The 12,441-nt window shown below is 49.8% G+C and overlaps 1 protein-coding gene across 1 annotated transcript; it reads right to left on the bottom strand.

The window, feature by feature from the left end:
- Positions 1-6,905: 6,905 nt before the first annotated feature.
- Positions 6,906-11,256, bottom strand: LTR84_012714 (uncharacterized protein; the record flags this gene model as incomplete). Its single annotated transcript, XM_064856231.1, has 5 exons — positions 6,906-8,064; positions 8,123-9,815; positions 9,867-10,331; positions 10,453-10,638; positions 11,154-11,256. 5 exons carry the CDS (start codon positions 11,254-11,256, stop codon positions 6,906-6,908), a joined length of 3,606 nt encoding a protein of 1,201 aa, XP_064708131.1.
- Between the last annotated feature and the right edge of the window lie 1,185 nt (positions 11,257-12,441).

The raw sequence follows: 12,441 nt of genomic DNA, 5'->3' as shown, positions 1-12,441 counted from the left end.
TAATCATGGATTTTGCTGCAGGGAGAAGATTACTGGGAATCATGGAACACAGTCCAGGAGTAGAATGTGCTTTCATATGCCTGTTCAGATAAGACGTCCCAATTTGGAAGCTTTCAGTTGAAAGATTCACGTAAAAGCTTTCCGGATCTGCTTTCACCGAGAGACCCTGACGAACATCTTTGACGAGAGCTTTCTGAGCCACAGTCCTAAATCGCGCCGTAACAATGGAGTCGAAATGGTACAGTGGATCAAGCCTCGATCCCGTACACAGTTCCAACCAGCGATTAGTGTCCCGCAGATTCACTTCCCATGGGGCACCTTGTGTAAAGATGGACGATTGTGTGAGGAGCGCTTCGGTCTTCGCGACTGTTGCTATGATAGTCTCAAGGTCCTGAGCGGAGAAGTTGGGGAATTTGCGTTGACAGATACACAACAAGTCCTCTGGTTTGAATGAGTCGGCGTAGACGACAGTGAATCGGTTGACGAAGGATGCCGGAAGCCCCTTGCGCCCACCTCCTTGGTGGTGGGGATTTTGGGCAGCAAATAGCTTGAAGTCAGGGTGGCAGGTAAATGACTTGTCCAGCTCAGCTATGTATGCTTCCTGTCGATGATCCAAGCATGCATTGAGACCTTCCAGGACTGATTGCGAAGCCAAGTTCATTTCATCAAGAAGAACCCAGCCTCCAGATTGCATTGCATCGAGTAAAGGACCATTCCGCCATGAAAACCTGCCCATTACCTCATCCTCAGACGGAGCATCCGCACCGAATAGGTCCATAAGATCAGTCTGATCAGAAAGATTAATACGCGTGAAAGAGTTCCCCGAAGCTTGTGCCAAGGCCGTGACGATAGCGGTCTTGCCAACTCCAGGGCTACCTTCCAGCAAGATCGGCCGGCTCATCTGCAAAGCTCGGACAATCCTCATTGTGTTCTGCAATGTGGTCGGTGCATCAAACACAAGTTCGGATGTTATGTTGTCTGACATCATAATGCGAGGGATTGAAAAGGGGCCAACATTCAGTGAGCTGCCGTATGTTAACACAGGTATTTCGCGATAGACCTTATAGGCATCGATGTCCACTAGCACTGTCAACTGATCAAGACACTTCAATCTGGACTCATGCAAGTCTCCCAGATTGGTCGATGTCATGCCTGAGGGATTTGCACCGATGGAATCTACGTAAACCAGAAAGGCTCCGTGTACCACAGCAAGTTCTGCACCTATGTCGGTCGCATCATTGACGAAGCTTGCCCATGCAAGTAAGTCTCGTAGGGGAATGACAGTGGAGTTGGTATTGTGAAACGTATTTCGAAACCAAATAGCGAAGGTGAGCATGGCTTTGGCCCATTTCTTCATGTCAGGTCTGAGTTTATTCTCGACAACAGGCACAACATCTGTCGCTTGTGAAAGCGGAGGAACCCATATTTCAGTTAGTCGGTTTCGAAGCGCAGCTGACAACTCTCGTTTACCATAGTCGCCTCCAGGGTTCATTGTCGCCAAAAACTGAAACGACGAATTTGCGATGACAAGATTGTCCACTGAGCCCTTTTCTGCGAGGAGAATTGTTCTTGAGGGCTCAAGGACGCTGTTTAGACGCTCCAGAACAGAATCGTCAGCAAGAGATATTTCGTCGAGTAGAAAGTGCTCCCCTGTTTTCATAGACCGAATAAGGCTACCATCGGTCCAGGCAAAAAGAGATTGATATGCTCCGAGGCTGGTACGAACTTGTTCCCAAGCTTCTGGGGTATAATTGGACTTGTCGAGATCTGCAAACCGAGCTGTGATGTCACCAACTTCCAACGATCCCTCGGTAGCCTCGAAGTTTCCAGACCCAATCATAGATACCCAACTTCTGCGTACATGCTCAGCGAGCTCAGACCGATTCCGGATAGGGCGTTGCGATCCTATCAGATCGCCGGTTTCCGTGTTCGAATGTGCGTTGTAGATGTTGAGTGGTCGGCTGAAGGCTTCAGCGATGACCTGACAGATTTGAGTCTTGCCACAGCCAGTCTCACCAACCAGAAGGACAGGCTCATTGTTCTTCAATGCCTCCGAAACAAGCACAAATAGTCTCCGCATGGCTAAAGTCCAGACGACCTTGCCAGTCGACTGGATCGAGGAAGGTATTCTTGAAATGCCGTACAAAATACTCTCGTCGATAGACACCTTCATCGTTTCCTCGATTGTTCTCTTTACGATCTGCCGCTCTGCTGCATCTCGTACTCGCTCAGCCAGTAACATGAATCCATGATAGGCTAACTGCTGTCGATCATCAGCTGGTCGTGCAGCCCATCTAAAGAGATCTCGCAAAGTAGCGAAGCTGTTACGTTGCTCAAATAATCTGGAAGATTGTCGTTGCAGCGAGAGCTTCTTGTAGACAGCGACAATCTGAGTGCAGTAAGATGGCGGGAGTTGTGCTCGTTCTCGCAGAATCGTCTCAAGCTCATCTTCAGGGATATCATCGAAGTGTAATTCCAGAAAACGATTTCTGAAAGCCCGAGACAATCGCTTGCGTCCTCCATACAAACCAGCGGGATTTTGAGTAGCAAAGAGCATGAAGTTTGGGTGTGGATGAATCAGTTCCTGGGTCTCTGGAACCAGAAGTTCTCTATTGTCATCAAGTAGCCGGTTCAAGGCTTCCAGAACGTCGCTAGGAGCTAGATTCAGTTCATCAAGCACTATCCAATGTCCCTTTCGGAGTGCATCAACCAGCACACCTTCATGATACTCTAGCTTTCCGTCTGTGCCGGATATATAGCTCCCCAAATATTCTTGCAAGTCTGTGTGTTCATGGTTGTTGATTCTAACAAACTTGTTGCCAGATAATTTACAAAGATATTCCACCATGCTGGTCTTCCCTGCCGATGTTGGACCTTGCAAGAGAATGGGAAAGGTTCTCATTGACGCTGCTCTTGCCAGATTGAGCAAATTTCGTTCAACGGACATTGTTCGAATGTAGTGCGGCTGGAGGTCGGGAGTCATTGGGCCCTTTCTGACTAAATGGTGTCGAAACGCAACGAATTCTTCGCCCTCGGGGGTTAATTTTGGTTGCCTAGAGAAGAACGATTTTCGGTTTTTGACGTTGGAAAGCAGATGGGTTTCCAACACAGTCAAAGCCAGTGCTTCGGATGCTCTGCTTAGGACCGTGAAGAAACTCATTGCAAATCCTTCATAAATAGCACGCCTCAAGCCATGGCTAGGGCTGTGCTTCTGAATGTACATCAAACATCGAACCAGAGATCGAATGCTGAAATGAGGTATCTCGCCCGCACCATCTGTCATACGGTGCTCCTGATTTAACTTTTTGAGGTCGAGATAGGACCGTGCGAGATCAAGAGCTGCTCTCTTGTCGCCATCAAGAAGAGGTCCCAAGTAGGTCAAAATGATTTTTGTAAGGTCTTCGAGATTGCTGTCGCCGGAGTGTACATAGATCTCGGTAAATCTCGACCTCAATGCTAACGAGAGATCCTTCTTCCCAGCGTCCGTAGCTGGATTCATCGCTGCAAAAACTCGGAAATTGGAATTGGCAACGACCGACTCGATCTTGCCTGCCTCTGCGAGAAGTAAAGAGGGACGTTCATCATCTCCATTATGTAACAAGCTTATGATAGCGTCAAGAGTGTCCGGAGAAGCTAAGTTGATCTCATCGAGCAACAGCCACTCACCATCACGGACCGCCTGAACAAGGCGACCCTCAACGAATGAGAATACGTGGTTCTTGTCACCTCGCTCAATTTGTGCTTGGATCTGTAAGAAGTCGTCTGAGAAGTTGGCCCATCTCTTTCGCAGGTCATCGTACTTTGGATTTGCCAATTTTCGTTTTTTGCTTGCATGTGTGGACCCATTTGGCGTTGTAGGCTCCGAGGTTGGGTTCAATGAGTCGGAAGCAAGCTGAATGGCTTCACGCCAGAGAACTGTGAGCCGCGACCAATTCTGTCTGTTAATGGATTTTGATATAGCCAGCTGGAATTTCTCATTTCGTTTGGTAGAAAAGGTGTCCTCGAACAGTATATTGAACTTCTCAGCGAGTGGCAGAACCAAGGATCTGGTAGTTACTGGCTTCAGCCCACCAAGTAGATCGCTAGCCTCGCTCTGTTGTGAGAGGTTGACCACAGTGAGTTTCTGACCTACCAAGCTGGCGATATGCTGCACAAGTGTCGTCTTCCCGACACCTGTTTCGCCCACTAGCAGACAAGGTTCAGAATGGCTTGCTCCGGCAGAAATGCGATCTAGCGTTCTCTGGGCAGAGCCGGTAAGCGCAAATGAATTGTTTCGATACTCCGCTCGACGACCCGACACTTTGCTTAGCGAGTTACGACCAACACTCAACGTAGTGCTTGATTTGGAATTTACAATTGATATCTCTTCTGTGAGTGCATGACGCATCTGTTGCGGGGAAATATCCATCTCTTGAGCTATACAAGATGCCAACAGGTCGTGAAGTGCTTCATCATTGAGATACCCAGCGTAGATATCCACAGCGTCTTTGAAAATGTCGACCTTCGAGCGCTGGGGAATGGAAATGGGTGCCATTGCTTGGTGGGTGAAAGCCAATCTGCGGACAATTCTGCGTGACCACACGAGGAGGTCTCGAAGTGAAGGAATGCGACTTTGCAAAGCCTTAAGACGGGGCTCATCCTTATAAATGAGGGACGCTTTCTGATGGACTCTCAGAATGGTGGGGAGAAACGACTGAGCTGTAGGGTATCGCGCTTGGAGCAAGGTTTCGATCTCTGTGGGTTCATAGGTAGCAATATTGACAGTGTTCCACAGTCTTGGGTTGAATAGCCAAGAGTAACGACTATTGTAAGTCTGTCGTTGATTGCCGCTGGACCTCATTGTAGCCAGAATGCGGAATCCATCCACTGGGAGGATTTTTTCTTTTCGACTAGCGATGAATAGCTCACCGGTCTCGAGGATAGGACGGAGAACGCCCATAACTTCAGTAGGGGCCCGGTCGATGTCCTCAATCAGCACCCACCTTCCTTGTTGGATGGCCTTTGTCAAAACACCGGGCGTCCAGGAGAAGGACTCGCCGTCGGCTGAGGAGGTATAAAGTCCTAAGAGGCTTTTTGCATCAGTTTGCTCGTTTAGATGTAGCGTTATCATGGTCGATGATTTGTTCAGTAGCCTGGCAGCTTCACGAATGAGAGAAGTTTTGCCCGAGCCAGCTTCTCCGAGCAGTAGAAGTGGTTTTGGTGACAGCAAGCCTTGACCAACTAGGGATAAATTTTGTCTCGAAGTCGGGGTCAAGATGTAGTGAGAGTCTGGAGCCTCAAGATTACTATTCCGTGGTACCAAAACTCCCCCCATCACGGCCGCGTTTGGAGAAAGATCTTCGAGGGCGACTCGTACATTGGAGGGCGATGGCATAGCTTCCATCCATCGGTTCTGAAGACGAGCGATAGAACCTTGGATCTCTTTCCATCTGTTTTCCTCCCATAGTTTCAGAACTCGAAAGTCAATAGTTCGCCCTTCCCACTGATCCAAAATAGCATCAGTCGAACCATACGGTCTCCTTTGTTGTCCACAGGGCTTGAGATAGGCCAGAACGAGAGTCTCAGAATAAGCGTCCGCAAAATGCATGTACATACATAGACATTGAATCGAGAGATATTTCACAGAGGGTAAGTGATGATGAAGAAGTGAAAAGAAGAAAGAGGGACCAATGACAGTGGAGAGCATATCCCGGTTGTATGATAGTAGGCGAAACAATGCCAGCAAAAGTACGGAGAGATCCTCATCTGCGATCGGGATGGTGTCTGCGCTTGTAGCCTGAAAACATGGTTGCAGCTGCTTTGTCTCCAACACAGTCCGGACATGGTGTTGGAGGTAGGTGGCGAATGGCAAAAGCCGGGCAAGCGCAGATAGTGTCAAGGCTTGGTCGTGTACATTACCACGTTCTGCGGCGGTTGCTGTCCATCTTGCAGCCAACTCCGGTAGAAGTGGTATATATAGTGGGAGAAGAACGTCTGAGAACTGTGGGAGCTTTGTTGTTTCGGCAAGAAGGTTCAGATATTCTGGTCCAGATGTCCGAACAATCAGCGAGCGAAGTTCGATGGGAAGGGTGTCGAGGAAAGTGTTGTCTCGATCTAATTGCGCGTTTGCCCAGGAGCAATACACTGTGATATCCTCCATGGCTTGTAGTTGAGTACTGGACATTGAGTCCGTCGCTACACCAAGGTATTGACTCGTTGGTGATTGGTATATGAAATGTTTCATTGAGAAAGATCTCTTGCTGGGCTTGGCATAAAATAAATTGAAGTTTGTTGTCCAGGAATGGTCTAGTGCCTGACGGGTGGCGCGAAATCACGTGCCCATATCTGCAAGGCTGTCGGAGATCTGTGGTGATGGTCGTTCCAATATCCAATATATTCTACTGCAACCGACTCGGCGATGTTACAGGCGGTTTTCCACATTTATCAGTTTGATTTGAATCGATGATAACAACATTTATATCTTAGCAAGTAGTTTGGAAAAAGTCGAAGAGATTACAAAAGAACAATCGTGTGTAAATCGTGAAATACAACGTTTTCATGAAATATACATAGAGACAACGTCGTCTATCAACAAAAGTCTACAAAGTAAACAAGAGCGCTTTAGGCCGGTAATCGCTTCACGACTTCGCTATCTGGAACAAGATGGTGTGGTATACCAACACAACATAAAACCCATTTTCAATCAAGGCCGCCTGGTCGACGCTTGCTTTCTTATCATTTCACCCGTGACAAGAAAACTTCCGGAAGTGACATAACATCTGTCCAGCCGCCCTACCAACATATATCGTGCGCTCGCTGAGACGTAATTCGAATTTTCGACACACAAACCGAAAGTGTGTAAAGAAGAAGTAGTTATAAGTTTGTACATGGGAAAAGGATCAGTCGTATCGTCAAGACCTCGTTCATTATTCTTCAGTGAGTGCATCATCACCAGCTTCTCTCCAATCTCTCGAGTGTTCGGTGAGTCGCTTGATGCCGGCGACGCGTTCTGCCCAGATGGACTCGGAGGCGGTGCGAAAAGTATAGGCTCGTTGGGATGAGATTACACCAATGGCCTGCAGCACAGCCTTGCGAGAATCTCGAGAGAACACCGCAGGATGACTGATCCATTCCAAGCTGGACTCGATATCAGCATCGAGGGCATTCATGGCATTGTGGTCGACGCCAGTCGTGCGGGGGATCGGTGTGCTCGCATCAGAATGAGGACTATGATCACGATGATGGTCTGGCGTTTCGGCTCGCGGGCTGGACGATTTGGCCGGAGGGGTGTGTCTCTTGCTCGTGGCATTGGGAGGCAGCGGAGGCAGTCCCCCCTTACCCAATCCTTTGAGAATTGTCCTCGTCTCGTTCAGGAGATGCTGTGCCCGTTCGTGTTGCCCTCGTGCGACCAAGGTCAATGCTCGGCTCAACATGTCCGAAGTCAATAGTTCCATCCTTCGCTGTACGATATGTGGATGCGGGGGAATGGGTGGCGTTGGCGGTCTTCCGTTCTGCCGAGAACGAGCATTGGCTGGAAGCATGGTAATGGCAAGTAGGGAAGGTCGGGGTAGCTGCATAATTGAGCCATCGCGGAGGAGGTCCCCATAGGCCAAGTCAGCCTGGAGGAGAGGCAATTCCTCCACGCTTTGCACGCGTTGGTCCTCGTTATCCAGCGAACCTCCGAGCGCCTCCAATCCTGACACAATCGACTCCCAGGGGTCTTGTGGAGCCGGGTCTTGAGTACCAGTGTCAGGGTCAATCACAAGTTGCACCAAGATATCTCGTTTGTCTCCGAAGTGCAGATCTCCTAAAGTTGCTTCGGCATCCCTGCCAGTGGCTCTCTTGGTGGTTTGTAGAGCACCGTTAATTTTGACGAACTTGGCAGGCGAGCCCTCAGGGAGCTTAAGTTTAAGCTTCACATTTTGGTGAGAGATTGATTGAAGAGCCCCCAAAACTCCGGCGGCGCACTCTCTGAGCATCATCCAGTCTTTGACGTAGAGATAAGATGCCTTTGTGCGACTAGATAGTTCGATCATGCTGTCAGGCTTGTGGGTCAACCCAAGGCCAAATGAATAAATCCCGACCCTGGAATGGCATGGTTAGTGGGTGTCAACACGAAAACGAACAGGATATAACGACTTACTTGGCAGCTTCAGCTCTCTGCACGACGAAGTCGACACTATCACTTTCAGATGTTGAGGAATCGCTGATCAGGAGGATTGTCGAGATAGGGTTGGCGGCTTTTCGCTGCATCAAAAGATCCATGGCCATATTTGCGCCCTCAACAACATCTGCTCTAAGGCTTTTTTGACCCACGGGACGAATTGAATTGAGAACTTTATTCCAGCCAGGCCAGGTTTTCGTGGTCATACCAACAACAGGAACGCCTCCACCACTGGAGCCGAACGTGACCAATCCCATCCTGTCACGATCTCCAAGGTTGTTGACAAGGAACCGCAGAGTATCTCTCAATAACGTGATTTTGAGGCCTTGCATAGAGGATGACACAGGGATGACAATGACAACATCGACCGGAACATGTAACGAGGGTGGAACTCTTCGATCAGTCACCAGTTTATGAGTCGAATACTCGGTTGCAGCGGTGGTTGCAGATTTCGGCCCTCCATAAGAGGAAGCGACAGAGGGAACTCTTCGTACCGTTCGGTTCTGTCGGCCATATTCTTCCTCATCGGTGCCGGAGGTGTCTTGCTCGTAATCCAAGTTATAGCGGGATGAATCATCGACCGAGTGTAAATCTCTCAGGGATCGCTGCCACTGTTCCAGTTGGGATCTTTCTGCAAACAAGAGATGAAACGTTGGCAGTTCGGCGACTGAGAGATTCAAAGTCAATATCGACTCATCGGGAGATGCATGAACCTGTCTGAGATGCTTCTTGATGAGGATTGAGCCTTTCAAGGTACACCGAGAAAGCCGACGGCCCGAGGAACTGATTAGAGGGGGTTGTGCATTCTTCTTCTCCTTCACACAGATAAGCATTTCCCCAAACAGATAACATTCAAGTTCCTGCCACGAATGACGATCTTTCCCCACTCTAACAGTGTCGTGCAATCGAAGTTTACCAAATCTTTGGAACTCCAATCCGTGCCAATTATCCACACGGATGCGCAATTCCTCTGTGATTTCCTCGAGAATTTCAGGCGACTCGTAGGGCATGATAGGTGGAAGTTCGGATCGGGACGATTTCGATGGAATGCTGATACCGGAGTCAGGAGGAAGAGTCGGCACTGGTGGTGTGCTCTGAGCATCGTCAAATTGGGGGTGCCATTTGCCTTCAGGAACTTCGATCGTCACCAGGCAGGTAAGAGTTTGTTGTTGTCGAGATCTCGTCAAGGTTGGGTATTCACTCCGGACCGTGACAATAGGTGAGGGAATGGATTGTTTATTGTCCTTGATTGTGGCTCCTCGCACACTTGTCTCCATGGCGTGGAGATCGTAATCATGTTTTCGGGATTGTGTGTGATCATTGGCGAAATCGCTTGAGGCATTACCACCGCTATCAGTTCGTGCATGGGAGTGGTGTGGAGCATGAATAGATCCGCCGTGTTGAGATGGCTGTATTATCGACCCATGTTGGGATGGCTGTAAAGAAGGCTGAGCTGAATGACCAATCCCGAGGCGTTCTATTCTCATTCGTTGGCTGTCTCGGCTGTCTCGGTTGGAATTCTCGCGACTATGTCGGTTGCTGGTATCCTCACGGGTACTGTTGGTATCATCCTGCGTAGTTTGTCGATCCCACGGCATGGGGGTATTTGCGGAGCTTCTCGGAGAGTTGAGGTCCTTCTGTGCCACGGCTCTCACCATGTTGCTCAATTTGCCTGATAATGTTAGTCTGACCGAGTATGGGTAATGGGTAGGAGTGAACGTACTGAGGTCCAGGATACTTCCGCCACGGAAGGAATCCAGGCTGAGAGGAGCATCACATGTTGGACAGTATTGAGAATCCGAGTCACGAATATATTCGTAAAAGCATGCCTCGTGAGCTACGTGACCGCAAGAGAACTGGAGAACTCTTTCTCCTCGCAGGGTGTGCTCCAATAACTCTTCACAGGCGGCGCACTCACCACCGACAAAGGTTCTGTCCCGCCGTGAACGAGCGCGATCCGAGTCGAGCATGCCTGCCATGGGATGCCCAGCTCCTGGGACGCTTGCGGTGGGTGAAGGCGGGATACGTTGATCCCTCGTTCGCGGGCGATGGTCGTTGGGAGTATGAGGTCTTCCTAAGGTGCCGGAGGAGATGCTGGACTGCTTGAAATTTTGAGAGGTGCCGCCGGTGGTCGATGAGGGGCCAGTGCGATGATTATAGGTGTCGTGTCTCGCTCGTGGAGGTTGGTCTGAATAAGGGAACAACATGTGTCAGTTTTGTCTTGGGTTGAATGTCTTTGAACAAAACAGCCTCCTCTTTCGTTTGAGAATGCGCGAAACCTCAATTCTTTGTGGTGAAGAGAGTCTTACACTGCGCTGACCTGCTGGCGTCGGTGGTGGCACCGGCCCTTTGACGAGAGCGAGGACGATTGAGTAGACCCAACTCGTAGAGGTTCTCGGTGGTCTCTCTCGACACCTCGGCTTGGGAAGATGATGATCGAACGTGTTTGGGCATGGAAGAAGAGATGCGCAGGAGGAGATACTCTAGTCGCTCGTCTCTAGTCCCAGTAGCGTCCAAGCAATTTCATCAGCCCAAAGGGTTAGGGAAAGCCTGCAACGGGGAATGGATCAAGGTCCCAGGTAGGTAGGGAGGGAGTAGTAATGAAAACCACGTGGAGACTGTCCACTGCTTTCTGTTGCAGTGGGTTCACGGAAGAGGGCGGGGCGTGTAAGATCAACGAGCAGATGGAGAGGTTACAACTTGCAGCTCTTTTGGTTTCCCTGAGTCTTGAATCCAGAGTCGGGATCGAGAGTCCCTGACGCGAGCTGGATGCTTTGTGTTTCCTGCTTTCAAGCTGGCTCCTGATGCCACTGGTGGGCGGCCGTTCAGTATCAGAGTTTCTGGCCGATTCGAGGTGCAGTTAGGGCAAACAGAGACAGGCAAATTTGTGCGTGCAGTAGTAACACCATTGGCGTCGAGTTAGCTCTGCTTCAAGGACCTGGGGACTAAGAAGTTGTATCGGTGGAGACAGTGGATAGGGAAGGGATCCATACGAAGTGATTCTTTTAACCTTTTCCACCTGCTCGACCTTGGGTCGAAATACCACGAGCGTCCAAACTCTTTTCAGGGACGACCAGAAGTCGCTTGCGACCAGCGCTGCGGGTGCGTGCCATGGCGCAACGACGGGGGATGGGTCTGAGGCTTCGATCCCGGTGAGTCGCCAGTGCAGCGGACAGCAGGAATCACAGATGCCGGTGGGGTCAGAGATCAGGATGGACCTGGCAAAGGAATCCACCGCCAGATGGACCAGGGTGGAGTGATGGTGTTGCACTGGTCGACTGGAACCAAACCTGCTGGGGGAAGGACAATAAATCCCGAAGGTCTAAAGCTCCGCCTAGGCACCTAACCCGACCATTACAAGGGCGCTGCGCCCCTAGCGTCCAGATTTAGGGGCTAGGACCGCCTAGGACCGCCTAAGACCTCCGAGGACTAGTTCCCTCTCGGGCTGCTGCCCATTCAAAGCACGGGTTACCTTTGCTGCTTCCTCTGGAGCATGATCAGCATGAACATGGCCTGGAGGGGTATAGCTGTCTCGAGGTAGCAGAAAAGGCTTAGAATGTCATGTCAGTGCTCGTCTGCCATCATACAGACCTACCCATGTGGGACATGTGTCAAAGTCCCTCGTGTCTCTGTGCTCAAGCCGTGAGTCTGAGCGTCCACTAGACCTGTCATATTGAATGTGATGAATTGGTAGTGACGTACTTGGACCAATTCTTGTCTTGCAATCCTTTGTCACTTGTAGCGAGTAGTACTCAATTGGAAAGCATTGATCACAACTGGGTACAGGCATTGATATCTTGTGACGAGGAGTGATTCAAGGACGACTATGTTTAGGACATGATTGTTCTCGAACGACTTAGCTTGATTCATCTGGAATTGAGGGGAGCAAGATGGAGGGAGGCTATAAGGAAGCCTAGGTACCTAACCAACCTGGTTAAGTCCCAAGTGCCCGTGCAGAGGTGACTTACCCCGTAGGCATCATCAACCAGGCACCAGGCACCCTACCAGGCTTGGGTCGTCAAGTCTTAATCATGGGTGGCGGGGGTTACCTGTCAACACGTTCACTTGGTACCTGGTACCTACCACTTCAAGTTATCAACCTGCAGTGGTACTTGCATTATTGTGCATTGCATTGTACCTCTTCTAGCCAGTGAACATCAGTTAATTCCTGCTTCTGGGACTGGATCTGCTTCAAAAACGCAGAGGTAGCTTCCCATCACATCTCGGTTAGACGATCTTACTAGGTTGATTGAACTCCTACGGATAACAACCAAGGGAACAGAAGCAAACGTCTAGTA

This window comes from Exophiala bonariae (genome assembly GCF_035927105.1).
Source record: "Exophiala bonariae strain CCFEE 5792 chromosome Unknown scaffold_8, whole genome shotgun sequence".
In the NCBI taxonomy this organism is placed as follows: Eukaryota; Fungi; Ascomycota; class Eurotiomycetes; order Chaetothyriales; family Herpotrichiellaceae; genus Exophiala; species Exophiala bonariae.
Note: the sequence above shows the minus strand (reverse complement) of the source record. Positions and strands in the feature narration are given on the sequence as shown.